General features: G+C 46.8%; 1 protein-coding gene across 1 annotated transcript in view; it reads left to right on the top strand.

The window, feature by feature from the left end:
* The window catches only part of CCDC197 (coiled-coil domain containing 197), a 140012-nt gene that overhangs the window by 6432 nt on the left and 114055 nt on the right, over nt 1-19525 (top strand). Inside the window, exon 2 of the mRNA XM_033952631.1 lies at nt 40-85. Within this exon, the coding sequence (XP_033808522.1) occupies nt 40-85 (46 nt within the window). The remainder of the gene's footprint in view (nt 1-39; nt 86-19525) is intronic.

The following is a 19525-nucleotide window of genomic DNA, read 5'->3' as shown; positions in this document are numbered from 1 at the left end:
CATTACTAAGAAGGCTTAACTCTGTCCTTGTTTTTACAGGGATGAAGAGGAAGGTGATGTAAACTATATCCCTATAATAAGAGAGGTAAGATGTTCAGTCAGTGTTTTAGATTCCAGCACAGGGGCTTATGAAAAAATATAAACCACATTCCATAGAACATTTATGCATATGCTATACCTTTGCCTGGTTGTTCAGTCAAAGTTCTAGGTTCCAGCACAGGGGCTTATGTTCATGAAAGGAATATAAACCGCATTCCACAGAACACATATTTAAAAATGTAAATAACTCTCAGCTTTAAACAGAATAAAAAAGCTTAAAGTAAAAAAAATACGAGTAGCATATCTCCTTAAAACCACACATGAAGCTTTACAAAGCGAAGTCACAAATCATGAATCTAGTGAATAGCACTAAGAATATTACAAAAAATTATATTATAGTACAGTAGAATCTGTTAACTGGCTCTTCTTGTACAATCCGCCAGGGTTCTTGTAGGTCTGGTAGCTTCTGCTGCTGGGCTACTAAAACTTGATCCCTCCCCTTTGGGCTACCTGCCTGAGAGTTTCCTGTCATGCTCAGTTTTGTACCTGCAGTTTCTCTGCATGGTTTAAAAAATCAGTCTCTTCTGCTTGTAATTTGTTTTCAATTCCTAGTCTTTTTTTATTTAGTTTGCGGGTTTGCCCACGTGCTGCGGATCAACTCTGTGTGAGTGATCCTTCGGTGGGAGATCACAGACATTTTAAATTTTGTCTGCTTCTGGAATGTGCTCTGTAAGCTTAACCTGCAGTAAGCTTTTTGGATAGCCTGCAGATTGGATCAGATCTCCGGGATCAGGAACCATCTCTCCCCTGGTTTGTCCATAAAGGGATAGAGTGCAGGCTGCTGCAGTTCCTTGGAGGTACGCCGTGATCAGAACCGTGCCTCTTGTCTTCCCTAATTTCCCTGAGGGGTCCTGGTGGTCGTGATCTGAAGTGACAGGGAAGGTGACGCAGTCAGAAGGCCTGAAAATTCAGTTTAGTCAGTTCCTGAGGTACTGATCTCCTTGCTTGTACTGTGTATTGCAGGCTGCCGTAGACTTTCATTGCAGCACTTGTTTCAGTGGTGTCTGTGAGTCAGAGTTTGCCAATTTTGAGGGGTGTTCAAATCGGGGTTTTGGGTGGTTTCCCTGCATGCCCTGGTGGCCCCCCCCACCTGTAAAATCCTAAAATTGCACTTCCTGCTATTGCCTCGGTGCCTGCGTCAATTTCTATGCTATTGCTGTTGGCATGGCTCTTCGGTGGGTTCTGCTGACGTGGCTAGCTTAGTGGATCTCGGGGATTCCCAGAACTCTAATTTCTGCGATCTGGGAGAAGATCAGATGGTGTGCAAGCTCTTTAAGTCCAGTCACCTTCCTGGTCTTATCTCTGAATCCCTGCGGACATTGAGACTTGATTCAGACTCAGCGATTCAGGCAGAGTTCTTGTATGTCTGGTAGCTTCTGGTGCAGGGCTACTAAAACTTGATCCCTCCCCTTTGGACTGCTTGCCCGGGAGTTTCCTGTCATGTTCAGTTAGTAGAAAAGCCAGGTAGATCTATGACAACAGGAAACAAGAAAAGAAAGAGAGCGCAGGCACCCCACCAACCCTTAAACCTTACAAAAGGGAATACGCATGTAATTCTTAGGGAGGTTGGTTAAAGACAGAAATCCAGCTTACCAGTTACTGAAGAGGCGACCTGCAAATCGGACAAAACAGATGGGCGGGAGTTCAGCCTCCAGAGGAGATTTACAAGAAGGAAGATTAGCAGAGGTAAGAAACCTTATCTTTCATTCTTGTACAATCCCTCTGGAGGTTGAACTCGAGGGACATACCAAAGCAGTTGCAAATCTCAGGGGGAGCCCGATGAGCTTACTGCGAGAACAGAAGCGCCAAAGGCCGTATCATCCTTAGCCGCCACATCAAGCTGGTAAAATCTGGAAAAAAGGTATGAAGGGAAGCCCACGTGGCCGCCTGACAAATCTCCTCAGCTGAGACCACATGAGATTCAGCTCATGAGGAAGCCATTCCTCTGGTAGGGTGAACCTTCACACCAAGAGAAGGCTTCTTCCCCGCCACTACATAGGCCGTGGAAATGGCTACACGTATCCAACGCGAAATGGTAGCTTTGGAAGCAGGCCGACCCCGATGCGCAGGGCCTGCCAGGACAAACAGATGGTCCGACAGACGGAAGTTGTTAGTGGCCTCTAGGTATCTCAAAATGAGATGCCGTACATCCAGAAACTGCAAAACACGGTCCTGAGACTTGGAACCCGAAGGAACAAAGGCTGGCAAACAAACTTCCTGGTTGACGTGGAAAGTGGAAACCACTTTCAGAAGAAAAGAAGGCACAGTCCTCAAAATCACCGCAGACTCCATGATGCGAAGAAAAGAATCTCTGCATGACAAAGCCTGAAGCTCGGACACTCGCCGTGCTGATGTGACCGCCACCAGGAAGACGGTCTTAATGGTAAGATCTACCAGAGAGATTCCATCCAGGGGTTCATAGGGCAGACGAGTCAGGGAGCATAGGACCAAATTCAGGTTCCATGACTGGCAAGGCAGTCGCAAGGGAGGCCTCAGCCTCCCGGCCCCCCTCAAGAACCGGATAACATCCGGGTGAGAAGCCAGAGAACCCCTGAACAAAGAGGGACCTAAACAGGAGAGTTCTGCATTCTGAACACATAGAAAAGAGACCGCCAGACACTTTTCTGAGGCCAGCTTGCAGGAAGTCCAGACCATGAGTCACACACCAAGCCTGAAAACACCTCCAGGCTTTCGCATAGGCTGATACAGTCTATTTCCGCTTGCTCTGAAGGAGCATGGCGATAACCGCAGAGGAATAACCCCTAGCCGTCAAGGCTGCCAGCTCAAGCGCCAGGCCGTAAGACCAAAGCGGTCTTGAAGTGCAATCAGCCCCTGCGTGAGCAACTTCCAGTGGCAAGGAAGACACAGATCCTTCTCTGAGGACAACCTCACAAGGTCTGTGTACCAAGGTCTCCTGGGCCAGTCCGGAGCCACAAGGATCACCGAACTCCTGTGAGAGGACACCCAGCGCAGCACACGCCCTATCATAGGCCATGGGGGAAAGAAGTACAGAAATTCCCTTTCAGGCCAAGGTTGAACCAGCTCATCGAGTCCTTCACTGCCAACTTCCTTTCGTCGCCTGAAAAATCTGTCAGCCTTCCTGTTCTGAGAAGATGCCATCAGATTGAAGGTAGGACGACCCCAGTGGCGCACTATGGCCTCGAACGCCAGCCCGGACAGGGACCATTCTCCCTGGTCCAGAGTCTGACGACTGAGAAAGTCTGCCTGAACGTCCCTTCTGGATTCCATACGCTAGAGGGCTCATAATCGAAACTTAAACACATCTAAAAACCTACCCAAGTAGGCACTTGGATGACCTAAAAGACAAGTTGTCCAAGTGCCAATAATCAAACCAAATTTCTGGATGCATCCAGGAACATTTAAGGCCTCTGAATGCCACTGTGCGCCCAGAGCTGGCTGGATGTGCTGACCTAAACTTGGTCGTCCTGCAGGGATAATCTAATGTTTCACGAGACTTCCTGGATGAAACTTATACGTTGTGACTTAGATGATGTAAAAGCTTGTAGAAACTTTTAGAAGTTTCGAGTTGCCCACATCGCGCATGCACGAGTGCCTTCCCGCCCAATGCACCGGGCACATCTCCTCAGTTCTTTCTCTTCCGCGGAGCTGAGAAGTCTGTCTTTGACTCTCTGCGCGAAGTTCCTTCACTTGTGCCTTCTGTGCCCGCTCATTATTGTTGGCTCACATTGCGGAGCTTTTTCGGCCTATGTCCCGACCTGTTACCGGTTTTAAAAAGTGTGTCAAGTGCCAGCGCGTGATTTCGTTGACGGACCCTCATCGATGCTGTCTTCAGTGTCTCGGGCCTCAACATCTTCCGAAATCATGCCGGCCTTGCTCCACACTTACAGCACGTGCTTTTAAGCGTCGCTGCATTTTGTGGGAGTCGCTGTTCAGCATGGAGGCGTCCCCGGAGCTGCCCTCATCGCAGAGCGCCATGCCTTCGACTTCTGCATCAACATCTTCGGCCTCGAGTCTGCTCAAGCCTGTCTCGTTCGTGCCGGCTTCGACTCCGACGTCTGCTGCGGTGCCTTCCGCTGTCTCCTCAGATCAGGTAATGCAGCCTCCCATTCCTCCAGTGGTGCTCAAGGTGCCCAAGGCTTCTAAGCCCAAGCCCCCTGGCGGCCGAGTTAGCGATGTCCGTGCTGGAGGTCCCATTGCGGATGTGGATCCCTCTTTGCCGGCTTCGTTCCATGCCATGGTGGAGAAGCGATTTGTCGAGCTCTTTACTAAGATTGGGCCGACGCTTCTCTCCCAGATCCAGCCTGGGCACGCGGAAGCCTCCCGCGAGGTCAAGCTGCCTCTGGTGCCTCCTCAGCGCACATTCTCGCTGCTGGGAGCAGAGTGTGGTCTGGCTTCGGGGCATGCCTCGCAAGGAGCAGAGTCTTTGGCCATGCCACCTTTGGAACCGATATCCTCGATGCATGGCGCATCCATCTTGCCTGGACCGGAACCTTCCTCCTTGATGCCGAGCCTCAAGCCTTGGGGAGCGCCTCGGGGGGCTTCGCCTCAGCCTCCGCTGCTTCGATCCACAGCCTCCAGTCCCATCTACTCGGTGGCTGCCTCGTCTGGGCTTCGCTCGCCTCGACGCTCGAGGCCTGCTTCTCGACACAGTTCCAGTCGTCGATCAAGGCATTCATCGAGGCATGCCTCGCCTCGCCTCGTCGTAAGCAGCCTTTTCGGGAGTTTTCACCGGATTACTCGCCTCTTCCTCCTATGCCGGAACTCGAGGACTTCGTGGGTTCGTTCTCTCCCTGCCGGTCCTCGGCCTCAGCGGACCAGGCCGCCTCATCTTCGAGCCCGTCTCGAGGCCCGGCCCTGGCTGACCAGTTGTCCTTCTCATCCTTTCTGAGGCAGATGATGGTGGATCTGGATATCACCCTGGATTCGGGTTCCAAGTTTTCTAAGGAGTATTTGGAGACGATGCATCTTCCCCAACCTCCTGCTGAGTCTCTCCGTCTGCCTCTCCATAAGCTTCTGGACCAGACTTTCATGAGATGCTTCGAGAATCCATACTCCATCCCTGTGGTCCCAGGGAAGTTGGATGCCAGGTACCGCACGGTGCACCATAAGGGCTTTGACGGGGTGCAGCTCTCTCACCAGTCCCTATTAGTTGAATCCTCCTTGAAGCAGTCTCATCCCTCCCAGGTCTATGCCTCCACTCCTCCTGGCCGGGAGGGCAAAACCATGGACAGACTTGGCAGGCGCATCTACCAGAACTCGATGATGGCTTCTCGAGTCCTGAATTACAGCTTTCATTTTGCGACCTACTTTGAGTTTGTTCTCTCCATTCTTCACAAGTTTTTGCCCTATCTGGACTCTCAGTCTCGCTTCGAGTACTCGGAGGTCCTGGCGTCGTTGTCCCAACTCCGCCTGCAGATGATGCAATCGTCTTACGACGCCTTTGAACTCTCGGCCAGAGCTGCTGCTTGTTCGGTGGCCATGAGACGCTTGGCGTGGCTCCGGACCATTGATATGGACCCGAATCTCCAGGACAGGCTAGCGAACGTTCCCTGTGCGGGAGCGGACCTTTTCGACGAGTCCATTGAGGCAGCGATGGAGAAGCTGTCCAAACATGAAAAATCTTTTCAATCTATTCTCCGCCAGAAGCCCAAGCCTGCTATCACTTGTCCGTCTCGCCCGCCTATGATCTATCAGAGGCGCTACCCGCCGAAGCAGACCCCCACCATCCGTCCGCCTGTGAAGAGACAGCACCAGCAGAAGCCCCAACAAAAGCCTCAACCTTCTGCTGTCCCCAAGGCTCCCCAGCCTTATTGACTGTCTCGTAGGAAGCATAGCTATCATCATTCTGCCCTTCCCGTTTTTTCCCATTGGAGGTCGTCTCCATTACTTTTACCATCGATGGACGACTATCGCCACCAACCTCTGGGTCCTTTCCATCGTAAGAGAGGGATATTCTCTTCAGTTCCATCAAGTTCCTTCGGAACATCCTCCAAGAGAGTATCCTTCCAACTTAACCCAGACCGCCCTTCTTCTTCAGGAAGCTCAGGCTTTGCTCCGGCTTCGTGCCGTCGAGCCAGTCCCTGTGAACCAACAGAACAAGGTTTTTACTCCCTGTACTTCCTTGTTCTGAAGAAAACGGGCGACCTGCGTCCTATTTTGGACCTCAGGGTGCTCAACAAGTTTCTGGTCAGGGAGAAGTTTCGCATGTTGACCCTGGCTTCTCTCTATCCCCTCCTCGAGCAGAACGACTGGTTATGCTCTCTGGATCTCAAGGAGGCCTACCCTCATATTCCCATCCACCGGTCTCCCGTCAATACCTCAGATTTCGGGTGGGACATCTTCATCTTTAGTACAGAGTGCTCCCTTTCGGCCTAGATTCGTCGCCCAGAGTCTTCACCAAGTGCCTGGTTGTGGTGGCCGCAGCACTCAGGAACGATGGTCTACAGGTGTTTCCCTACCTCGACGACTGGCTCATCAAAGATTCCACGTCTCAGGGGGTCGTCCAGGCCACTCAGAGGACGATCTGGTTTCTGCAGAGTCTGGGATTCGAGATCAACTTTCCCAAATCCCATCTTCAACCTTCACAGACTCTTCCCTTCATCGGAGCTGTTCTGGATACTATTCAACTCAGAGCGTTCCTTCCTCCTCAATGCCTGGCGGCTCTTCTTCATCTTTGTCACTCTGTCTCTTCTCGCCCGTCTATCTTGGCGAGACACATGATGGTGCTCCTGGGCCACATGGCCTCTACAGTTCACGTGACTCCTTTTGCCAGACTTCACCTGCGGATTCCTCAGTGGACCCTGGCATCTCATTGGTCGCAGATCTCCGACCCTCTGACTTGCCACATTCAGGTCACTCCTGCTCTGCTGCAGTCGCTTCGCTGGTGGATGCTCTCTTCCAATCTTTCCAGAGGTTTGCTGTTTCACATGCCTCCCCATCAGAAAGTCCTCATGACCGACTCCTCGAACTATGCTTGGGGGGCTCATCTGGACGGTCTCCGCAATCAGGGCTGTTGGACGAGTGCAGATCGTCTGTGCCATATCAATCTCCTGGAACTAAGGGCAATTTACAATACTCTCACTGCTTTTCAGCATCTGCTTCACGACATGGTGGTCCTCATTCGCACGGACAATCAGGTCGCCATGTATTATGTCAACAAGCAGGGAGGCACGGGATCGGCCCCCCTCTGTCAGGAAGCTCTGAAAGTTTGGGATTGGGTGATTCGCCACAACACCTTCCTCAAAGCTGTCTACATTCAGGGGGCGGACAATGCCTTGGCGGACAACTTGAGTCGTCTTCTCCAGCCTCACGAATGGACTCTCCATTCCACGCCCCTTCATCACATCTTCTCCCTGTGGGGAACGCCTCAGATAGACCTCTTTGCAGCTCCCCACAACTTCAAACTGCCTCATTTCTGCTCCAGGATCTACACTCCTCATCATCTTGAGGCAGATGCTTTTCTTCTGGACTGGGGGAATCTCTTTCTGTATGCGTTTCCTCCGTTTCCTGTCATTCAAAAGACTCTGGTCAAGCTCAAGTCCGACTGGGCCACCATGATTCTGATTGCTCCTCGGTGGCCCAGGCAACCTTGGTACTCCCTTCTTCTGCAACTCAGCAGCAGGGAGCCCTTCCTTCTACCAGTGTTTCCATCTCTGCTTACGCAGCATCAGGGATCTCTGCTTCATCCCAACCTGCAGTCGCTACACCTTACAGCTTGGTTCCTCTCAGCGTAATTTTCACCAGCTGTGCGGGATGTTTTGGAAGCTTCAAGGAAGCCTGCTACTAGAATATGCTATTGCCAGAAATGGTCTAGATTCTCTACTTGGTGTTTTTCTCATCACAAGGAGCCTCTGCATGCCTCCTTGTCCTCTGTTTTGGACTACCTTTTGCACCTGTCTCAATCTGGCCTCAAGTCTACATCGATTAGAGTCCATCTTAGTGCAATTGCTGCTTTTCATCAGCCTCTTCAGGGGAAACCTCTTTCTGCACATCCTGTGGTTTCCAAATTCATGAAAGGACTTTTCCATGTCAATCCTCCCCTCAAACCGCCTCCAGTGGTTTGGGACCTCAATGTTGTTCTTTCTCAACTTATGAAGCCTCCATTTGAACCTCTTAACAAGGCTCCTCTGAAATTTCTCATTTGGAAAGCGGTGCTTCTCATTGGTCTCACTTCTGCTCATCGAGTGAGTGAACTTCAAGCATTGGTTGCGGATCTGCCCTTTACAGTGTTTCATCATGACAAGGTGGTCCTTCGCACTCATCCCAAATTCCACCTCAAGGTGGTCTCGGAATTTCATCTGAATCAATCAATTGTTCTTCCTGTGTTTTTTCCAAAGCCTCATTCTCATCCTGGAGAATCAGCTCTTCACACTGGACTGTAAACGTGCTTTGGCTTTCTACCTGGAACGCACCAAGCCTCATAGAACTGCACCTCAACTTTTCATCTCCTTCGATCCGAACAAGTTGAGACGCCCTATCTCTAAGCGCACCATCTCCAACTGGATGGCGGCTTGTATTCTTTCTGCTATGCCCAGGCTGGATTACCCCTTCACAGTAAAGTCACAGCCCATAAGGTCAGAGCAATGGCAACCTCTGTAGCTTTCCTCAGATCGACACCGATTGAGGAGATTTGTAAAGCTGCCACTTGGTCCTCGGTTCATACCTTCACCTCACACTATTGTCTGGATACCTTCACCTCACACTATTGTCTGGATACCTTCTCCAGACGGGATGGACAGCTATCTTTTTCATCTTTTCTTCATCAGATGCTGTTGACTTGGATCTTCAATTAGATGCTGGTTCCAAATACTCTAAGGAGTATCTCGAAGTCATGCATCTTCCGCAACCTCCAGCAGAGTCACTTAAGCTCCCGCTTCACAAGCTTTTGTCTCAGACTTTTGGTCGATGCCTGGAGACCCCTTATACCATTCCAGCTGTTCCAGGCAAATTGGACTTTAGATATAAAACTCTCCATCGCAAAGGGTTTGACAACTCACAGTTATCTCATCAATCCCTGCTTGTGGAGTCATCCTTAAAGAGGTCCCATCCTTCCAAAGTTTATACCACCGTTCCTCCTGGAAGGGAAGGGAAAACTATGGAGAAATACGGACGTCGCATCTATCAAAATTCTATGATGTCCTTAATTATAATTTTCATTTTATTACTTATTTTGAGTTCCTCATAACTCTTTTGCCTAAATTTTTGAGTTATTTGGATACTCAAAAGCACTTTGAATTTCAAGAAGTCATTGCTTCTCTATCACAACTCAGATTACATCTCCTTCATTCGTCTTATGATGCCTTCGAGTTGTCTGCCCGGGTGGCTGCTTGCCTTGCTTTGTACCATTGACATGGATCCTAATCTTCAGGACCACTTGGCTAATATTCCTTGTGCAGGCAATGACCGCTTTGATGAATCTATCAAGGCAGCCACCAAGAAGTTGTCTGAACATGAAAAATCTTTCGCTTCTATTGTCAGACCTAAGCCCAAGCCAACTCCTGCCAAGTCTACATGTCCTCCTCCCATTTACCAGAGGCGTTTTGCTCCAAGGGCGGCTCCTTATACTCGCCCCCCCTCCTAAGAATCAGCAGCCTCAGAAGCAATAAAAATCTCAACCTTCTGCTGCACCTAAGGCTTCACAGCTTTTTTGACTGTTTACAACAGAGCAAAACCTCCATCGTTCTGTCTCTGACTTCTCTTTCCCCTATAGGAGGTAGTCTCCATTATTTTTACCACCGACAATTACATCCGATCTCTGGGTGCTGACCATCATCAGGGAAGAATACTCTCTTCATTTCACTCAGGTTCCACCAGAGCTTCCTCCAATTGAGTATCCTTCTAATCCATCCCAAACTGCCCTTCTTCTGAAAGCTCAAGCTCTACTTCGTCTCCATGCCATCAAACCAGTTCCTTTGGAACAGCAGAACAGGGGTTTTTACTCCCGTTACTTCCTTGTTCCGAAGAAGATGGGTGATCTGCGGCCCATTCTGGATCTCAGGGCTCTCAACAAATTTTTGATCAAAGAAAAATTTCTAATGTTGTCCCTGGCATCCCTTTATCCCCTTCTTGAGCAGAACGACTGATTATGCTGTCTGGATCTCAAGGAGGCCTACACTCATATTCCCATTCATCTGGCCTCCCGTCAATATCTCAGATTTTGTGTGGGGAATCTACATTATCAATACAGAGTGCTGCCCTTCGGCCTGGCTTCATCTCCCAGAGTGTTCACCAAGTGCCTGGTAGTGGTAGCAGCAGCTCTAAGGAACCATGGTCTTCAGGTATTTCCCTACCTCGACGACTGGCTCATCAAAGATTCAGCATCTCAGGGGGTTATTGTAGTGACCCAACAGACTACCTGGTTCCTACAAAGTTTGGGATTTTAAATCAACTTTCCCAAATCCCTACTTCAGCCCTCCCAGAATCTACAATTCATTGGAGCTGTTCCGGATACTGTCCAACTCAGAGGATTCCTTCGACAACAACGTCTAGAAGCTCTTCTTCAACTCTGTCATACAGTATCTTCCCGCTCTTCCATCTCAGCGAGACACATGATGGTACTCCTAGGTCACATGGCATCCACAGTACACGTGACTCCTTTTGCCAGACTTCACCTCAGAATTCCTCAGTAGAACCTGGTATCTCAATGGACGCAGGTTTGCGACCCACTTTCTCGACAAATAACATTGAAGCAGTCTTTCCGTTGGTGGATGCTCTCTTCCAAACTCTCCAGAGGCTTGCTTTTTCAAATGCCCCCCCATCAGAAGGTCCTCACAACAGATTCTTTAATCTACGCTTGGGGCGCTCATCTCAATGGTATCCATACACAAGGCCACTGGACCAGTACGGATCGTCAGCGTCATATCAATCTATTGGAACTCAGAGCGATCCTCAAGGCTCTCAACGCTTTTCAACATCTTCTTCACGACCAGGTAGTCCTCATTCGGAAGGACAACCAAGTCGCCATGTATTATGTCAACAAACAGGGGGGGACGAGATCAATGTTCCCTCTAATTTTTCATAGGCTGTGTGCGCAAAAAATTTCATCTGTGCGCATTTTAAAGAAAAACTAAATTTGTGTGCGCTATAAAAATGATTGCCAGAGGGCCCGGAGTTCAGTTATGGGCAGGTCTTTGAGTTTAGTCTGAATTAAAGAAAACACAATGTAATTTTAGTTACACTTTATGTTAGTTACACTTTATGTAACATAAAGTCTCATTTCAATAAACATAAATTATGTTTCATTGAGCGCTACCTATAAATAAGGTATCATTGTATTTTATACTTAAAATTTAGAAAATAACAGCAATTTAGTTTTCAAAGTTTTTCCCTGCGATCTTTCATATTTATCCAGTCCGAATAAATTCTGTCAAGATCTGTTGAGCCTCCATCTTGAAGGTGACTCTTAACACGCATCAGCATTTCCAAATGCTCTAAATGTAAACGATTCCTTTGTTTAGTCTTCAAATTGTTCATTAGACTAAAACCACGCTCACAATCTGAACTAGATGCTAAGAATGTGGCACCAATGTCCATCAATTTTGCTAAATCTGCAAATTGATTATTCTGAAATGCAAATTTCGTCATATCTGGAAAGCTGTTTATCAGATTGCTTTTGATTTTTTTCTGCAACAATGAATTTAAAGTCATTGTATTGCTGAATAATAACACTTTCCTCCGGAAGAAATTGTTTATATTTTAAACAAAGAGATCTGATATGTCCATTTCCGAAATCAAAGTCACATTGTGATATTGCTGTACAGTCAAAAGCAGACCATTCCTCAACTTAATTTTCAGGAAATCTTTCACCCAGATGCAAACATAGGATGTTGATGAAGGTTAATATGGAATTAGTATCCACTGAAATTTTTTCTCCAGACCTCATCCTGTTGTCAAGAAGACTGTTGACTTTATCATTCCACTTAACTTTGTCGCCTAAGTATTGCATTCGAAGTTTGTTCAATTTATCCTGTGCAAGATGATAAGCTCCCAATGGTGTCAAACCACGTTTTTGAAATGCCATGGTTAAGGAAGCCAGTTATGATAAGACATCATTCAAAACTTCAAGTGTAATATGAAATTGTTCACTGTTCAGCTTCTTATAGCAGTACTTTGCAATAGGATCATTATCTTTGTTTTCTTCAAAATATTTTAGCATTTCGAATAATTGCTTTAAGTGCAAAGTGTCTAGATGACCAGCGCACTTCATTCAGAGGTCTGAAAGCAATTGATTCACATTCGGATGCATCTGCTATTTCTTGAAATTTGCATTGTTTAGTAGAAGACCAACAGAACACCGTGTACACAGTTCTCATTACAGTTTCTACTTCTTTCATCAATTTTACTTCTTTCCATGAATCAGAAAGTCCTAAATCTTAAAGTTAAAAAAAAAAAAAAGAAAGTCCTAAATCTTTCCGATGTGCAACACAATGTTGCTGCACTAAATGTGGAATGTCTTTTCTCAGCTGTGCTGCAACACCATCTATTTTGCCCAACATAACAGAGGCACCATCAGAGGTGAACATAACCATTTTATTCAGGTCAAGTTCATGTTTCCTATAGAATTCCCTAATTGCTGTTACTATTGATGTAGCATCACATGCTTCCAACTGTAGCATCCCACCAAATGATGTCCTATACTCATTTGAATTGACTGGTCGATACTTAAAGTAGAGTATTAAGTACTTGTTGCTAATTTAATGTCTGCTATACGATCATCTTGCACGATGCCATTGATAATTCCAAGAAATTCAAACGCATAGTTTTTGCTTCTTCAGCTATCAGGTATACTAACATACTTTGTCATGTGCTCATTGATATCTTGAACAGAGAGCATTGAGATAGTCATCTTAATGGCCAGCACAACACTGTCGACAAGAACCTTAATTTCATCAGGACTGGAATGCTTCCGTTCATTACTAATTTGCCTGTTTTCTTTTTTGGTTGGGCTTTCAAGCAACATGTTAACCAGTCCCCCTCTTAAATTTGGATTTTTACTTCTGAGTTTCCTAATACTGTCGGTGTGAGATTTACTTGATAGATGGCATTTCAGAAAGTCCAATTTCCAAACATCATCCCATATTTTTCCAGTAGAGAATTTTCCAGTTGCTTTGGCATCTTGAGAATAACAACACACAACTCCATCGTCTTCATCATAGGTAAATATTTCACACAGTCTAGCACACATTGTATTTCGAGATTCCGGTGTCTCCGTTTCAACAATTTCTTCAAGCCATTCAGACCTAAAAGCTGTTGCAGCTCTCTTGCGTTTTACACTTTTCACCATTCGCAGTTTAGACATTTTAAGAGTTATATCTGGTTGCAATTTAATAAACGAATACAGTTATACAACCGCAGTACCATGTTGCACACTACGATTCCACGAAATAAACAATATGGCGGAACTTCAGGAAGTCAAAGAATTGGAAGTGTTTCATATCCTATGGGCCATAGGCTATGGCCCTATGGGGCACGTGACGTGTCAAGTTGAACTGCCAAAGATAATGGAATCACGTGAATGACTTAAAATTTATATTATAGCGCTTCAATAAATGTAATAAATGGGAAATCGGAACAGCTGGTCTTCTGCAACATTTCATTTTAGCAGTGAAAATCATTTTAGGCAAAAATTTATTTTTTTGTGCGCGCTATATATTAATTTGTGTGCGCGGGTTCAGCAAGTTGTGTGCGTGCGCACAGCTTAGAGGGAACATTGGACGGGATCTGCCTCCCTTTGTCAAGAAGCTCTGAAGGTTTGGGATTGGGTGAATAATTGCTTGGCGGACAACTTGAGTCATTTTCTGCAACCTCACGAATGGACACTCCATTCCTTGCCTCTTCATCACAATTTTTCACAGTGGGGAACGCCCCAGATAGACATCTTTGCAGCTTCCCACAACTACAAACTGCCTCAGTTCTGCTCCAAGATATACTCTCCTCATCGCCTCGAGGCAGATGTTTTTCTTCTGGAATGGATGAATCTCTTCCTATACACATTCCCTCCATTCCCTCTCATTCTCAAGACTTTGGTCAAGTTGAAGAATGATCTTGCCACCATGATTCTGATAGCTTCTCAGTGGCTGAGACAACCTTTGTACTCCCTTCTACTTCAACTCAGCAGCAGGGAGCCATACCTTCTACCAGTTTTTCCATCTCTGCTTACACAGAGTTAAGAGTCTCTCCTTCATCTCAACCTGTAGTCTCTATACCTGACAGCTTGGTACTCCTCTTCAGTTTTCTCAATCTGTAAGAGACGTTTTAGAGGCTTCTAGGAAGCCTACCACTAGACAATGCTATCACCAGAAATGGACTAGATTTTCTACGTGGTGTTTTTCTCACGATAAGGAGCCTCAACATTCCTCCTTATCTTCTGTTTTGGATTATCTTTTGCATTTATCCACTTCTGGCCTCAAGTCTACATCGATCCGAGTCCATCTCAGTGCAATTGCAGGTTTCCATCAGCCTATTGAAGGGAAACCCCTCTCTGCTCATCTGGTGGTTTCCAGATTCATGAAAGGACTTTTCAATGTCAAACCTCCTCTCAAACCGCCTCCTGTGGTTTGGGACCTCAGTGTTGTTCTTGCTCAATTGATGAAGCCTCCTTTTGAACCAATAGATTCGGCTCATTTGAAGTATCTCACTTGGAAAGTGGTGTTTCTCATTGCCCTCACTTCTGCTCGAAGAGTCAGTGAGCTGCAAGCTTTAGTTGCTGATCCACCTTTCACTGTCTTCCATCATGACATGGTTCTCCGTACTCATCCTAAATTCCTCCCTAAGGTGGTTTCATAATTTCATCTCAACCAATCCATTGTTCTTCCAGTGTTTTTTCCTAAGCTTCATTCTCATCCTGGAGAATCAGCTCTTCATACTCTGGACTGTAAACGTGCTTTGGCCTTCTACTTGGAACGCACCAAACCACACAGAACTGCTCCTCAACTTTTTGTCTCCTTCGATTCAAACAAGTTGGGACATCCCATCTCTAAGCGTACCATCTCCAACTAGATGGCTGCTTGCATCTCTTTCTGCTATGCCCAGGCTGGATTACCCCTACACAGTAGAGTCACAGCCCATAAAGTAAGAGCAATGGTAGCTTCAGTAGCTTTCCTCAGATCTACGCCTATTGAGGAGATTTGCAAGGTTGCTACTTAGTCCTCGGTTCATACTTTCACTTCTCACTATTGTCTGGATGTTTTCTCCAGACGGGATGGCCAGTTTGGTCAGACAGTATTACAAAATTTATTCTCCTAAATTGCAAACACTCCCACCATCCCATTCTGGTTAGCTTGGAGGTCACCCATATGTGAGAATAGGCTGCCTGCTTATCCTGGAATAAAGCACAGTTACTTATCATTACAGGTGTTATCCAGGGACAGCAGGTAGCTATTCTCATAACCCACCCACTTCCCCTGGTTGACTTCTCTGCTAGCTATCTGAACTGAGGAGACGCGCCCTACGCTGGGCGGGTAGGCACTCGCGCATGCGCGGTGTGGTCGACTCAAAACTTCTAGTTTCTTCAAGCAAGTCTGCTTGTGAGCTTCCGCATCCGGGCTCCGCTGATGACGTCACCCCATATGTGAGAATAGCTGCCTGCTGTCCCTGGATAACAGCTGTTACGTTAAGTAACTGTGCTATTTTAGAACTCCTGGACTAGACTAAAAGAAGTAAAAAAAAGTGTCTTCATTTGGGGTTTTTTTTTTCTACAAAATGTTTGTCTTTAGTACTGTAGCTTTGTGACTGATCCAGTAAAACAGAAGCTGATAAAGGTAAGGCTGAATTGCTAAATAAATATTTCTGTTCTTTGTTCACAGCTGAAGTGTTGGGAGCAGAACTGCAAAATACAAAAGCAAATAGGGCTGGAAGTTTGGTAGACCCTGACTGATTTTCAGAGGATTGTGTTTGTAAGGAGCTAGCTTAACTAAAAGTGGACAAAGCAATGGGTTGGATAATGTACATCTGAGGGTACTGAAGGAACTTAGGGAAGTTCTGGCAGCTCCACTTTCTGACCTTTTCAATGCTTCTTTAGAGTTAAGTGGTACTGGAGAAGGGTAGATGTGGTCCCTCTCCATAAAAGTGGAAGTAAGGAAGAAATAGGGAACTACAGGCCTACAAGTCTGACTTCTGTGGTAAGTAAATTAATAGAAACTCTTTTAAAACAGAGAATAGTAATGTTTCTGGAGTCCAGCAGATTACAGGACCCAAGGAAACATGGATTCACTAGAAACAAGTCTTGTCAGACAAATCTGATCAATTTCTTTGACTGGATAACTAGAGAATTGGATAGAGAGAGAGAGTGCTGGATGTGGTATATTTAGATTATTAACAAAGGCTTTGAAAGTGTTCCACACAGACGTCTAATAAATAAACTTAATCTCCTTGGTATGTACCCCAAAGGGCTAGATTCACTAAACCTCCGATCCGTGTCCGATCCGTATGTGATTGGAGGCAGGCCGACCGATTCACCAACCATCTGCAAGCAAATGGGGGCGATCGCAGGCACGCCTCCAACCGACTGCACGGATTGCTAGAGCCCTGACAGTAGTGACAGGAGAAACAGCCTCCCTTCACTGCTGTCAAGGCTTCTGCCGGTTTTTAAATTTTTTTAAAATCGGGCAGATATTTTGCTTGTTTTACACATGCAAAATATCAGCCCAATTTAAAAAAAATTAAATCCCCTTCCCTCTCTCGACAAGTGCCCCTTCCCCTCTCCCTCCCTGAACCAAAAAATCAAAGCTGCTTTTAAAATTATGGCAGGAGGGTTCCCACTCCCTCCTGCCATCTTTACTATTTACCCTACCCCCAAAAACAAATGGCAGAAGGGATCCCGATGCCCTCCTGCCACCAAAGGGACGCCCCCTCCCAGATCCTGGCCAGACCACCCCTCTCCCCATACCTTTAAAAATGGAAGCAGGAGGGGTAGCCAGTCCTTCTTGCTCCTTAGGCCTCCAGTGATCTGATTTTCGGGAGCAGGAGGAAGCACAAAGTTCTCCTGCTGCTCTGCCGGGCCACGATGCAATACCAGCCTTTGGCCATGCCCCGGTACATCATGTGATGCACAGAGAGGGGCCTAAGGCCCTGATTGGCTGAGGCGCCTCAGGCTCCTCCCTTGGGAGGGGTCTGCGGTATCTCAGCCAATCAGGGACTTCCTTAGGGAAGAGTCTAAGGAAGTCCCTGATTGGCTGAGGTGCCCCCAGGCCCCTCCCAAAGGAGGAGCCCAAGGCGCCTCAGCCAGTCAGGGCCTTAGGCCCCTCCCCGTACATCGCACGATGCAACAGGGTGTGGCCTAAGGCCGGTATTGCATCATGGCCCAGCAGAGCAGCAGGAGCAGGAGGACTTTGCGCTTTCTCCTGCTCCTGAAAATCAGATCATTGGAGGCCTAAGGAGCAGGAGGGACTGGGCACCCCTCCTGCTCCCAACATTTTTAAAGGTACGGGGAGGGGGGGTGGGTACGGCGGGCCGGTGGCAGGAAGGAGGCCTACAGAGCAGGAGGGACGGTGCACCCCTCCTGCTGCCAACTTTTGCGTATGGGGTGAGTGTCGGGCCAGGTTGGGGATGGGCCATATTTGACTCTCCTGCTCTCTGCCGCCCTCCCTGCAGTGCAGCCCCGCTTTAAAAACATGGACTCGCACTGCGGGGAAGGGCGGCAGAGAGCAGGAGAGTTGGGGGAGCTAAAGAGAGTTGGGGCAGGCAGAGAGCACGAGAGTCGGGGGAGGCAGAGAGACAAGAATTGGGGCAGAGCAGTTTTTTACACAAGCAACTGGTCCTCACCAGTCGCTTGTTCTTGATTGGCCAGCCAGTCGTTGTGTAGGGAAAAAAGTGTAGTGAATCACGTCCTTCCTGCTTTGCATGTTAATTCCCCTCATTTGCATGCACGGATCTGGATGGGATTGCTACACAGGTTAGTGAATCGGGTCGGAGGGAAATTGGGTTGCAAAGGGCTCGCAAACTGATCGGTACACGATCGGTTTGCTTAGTGAATCTAGCCCAAAGTGACAGACTGGGTCAGGAACTGGTTGAGTGGAAGGCGAGAGAGGATAGTGGTCAATCACGATCGCTCTGAGGAAAGGGATGTTACCAGTGGTGTGCCTCAAGGTTCAGTTCTTGGGCCTATTATTTTTAACATTTTTGTAAGCGATTTAGCTAAAGGGCTGTTTGATAAGATTTGCATGTTGGTGGATGATACCCAAATCTGCAATAAAGTAGACACCCCTGATGGTGTAGAAAACATGAGGAAAGACCAAGTGAAGCTTGAGGAATGATCTGAAATTTGGCAGCTAAGATTTAATGCTAAGAAATGCAAGGTCATGCTTTTGGGTTGCAAAAACCCAAGTTAGGGGGTAAAGAACTTTTCTGCCAAACGAGGAGTAAGAATTGGGTGTGATAGTATGTGATGATCTTAAGTTGGCCAAACATGTTGAAAAAGCAATGGCGAAAGCTAGAAGGATGCTTGGGTGCATAGGAAGAGGAATGGCCAGTAGGAAAAAGGAGGTATTGATGCCCTGTATAAGACTCTGGTGAGACCTCATTTAGAATATTATATACAGTTTTGGAGGCCGCACTTTCAAAAAGATGATGGATGGAGTTGGTCCACAGAAAGGCTACTAAAATGGTCATTGGTCTAGGTTATAAGGCGTATGGGAACAGACTTAAAGATCTCAATATTATATTACATTAGTGTCTTCTAGTCCACCAATACCTTTCGGTTTTAGGTGGATTACAAAATAATTTGTCTGGGCATACCAAGTGAAATTACAAGATAATTAGAAGAAGCATTAGGGTCCTGGGATTTATTGAGGTTAGTTTGACTTGATAAATTTCCTAAATAACTTGGTTTTTAATTCTCTCCTGAAGGTTTTGTAGTTGGACATTGTGATCTGTAGGTTGGAGATGTGTTGGTCTAGTTTCGCTGCTTGGGTGGCTAGTAGGCCGTTTTTTCTTAAGTTGTATGCCTTTGATTGGGGGGTGAGTGAAGGGTGTCTGTGTTCTCCTTGGTCTGAATGTGTTGTTCCTGGTTAGATGACTGTTTAGATAGATTGGTTCATTGCCATTCAGGGCTTTGAATAGCGTGCAGTAAAATTTGTAGAGTATGCGTGCTTATACAGGGAGCTAATGTGAGTCTTGGAAGGCAATGGTAATGTGGTCGTATTTTTTCAACGAGTGTATCATTCTGAGGGGCTGTATTTTACACTGCTTGTAATTGTTTTATCATGTTGGCAGAGCATGACAGGTATAGGATGTTACAGTAGTCTTGAGTCCTAGAACCAGGGACTGAATCAGGAGTCTGAATTGTTTTTTGTTAAAGTATTTTCGGATTTATCTTAAGTTGTGCATGACTGCAAAGGCTTACTGGACTATTTTGTTTATTCGACGTTGCATGGTGCAGCCTTTTTGTCTATCACTGTTCCCAGCAGTTTTAGATTGGGTTGCAAGGGGTATGTGATTGAGTTTATTT

This window comes from Geotrypetes seraphini, chromosome 7, assembly GCF_902459505.1.
Source record: "Geotrypetes seraphini chromosome 7, aGeoSer1.1, whole genome shotgun sequence".
NCBI classification, from domain to species: Eukaryota; Metazoa; Chordata; class Amphibia; order Gymnophiona; family Dermophiidae; genus Geotrypetes; species Geotrypetes seraphini.
This window is presented reverse-complemented; position numbering and strand designations above follow the sequence as displayed.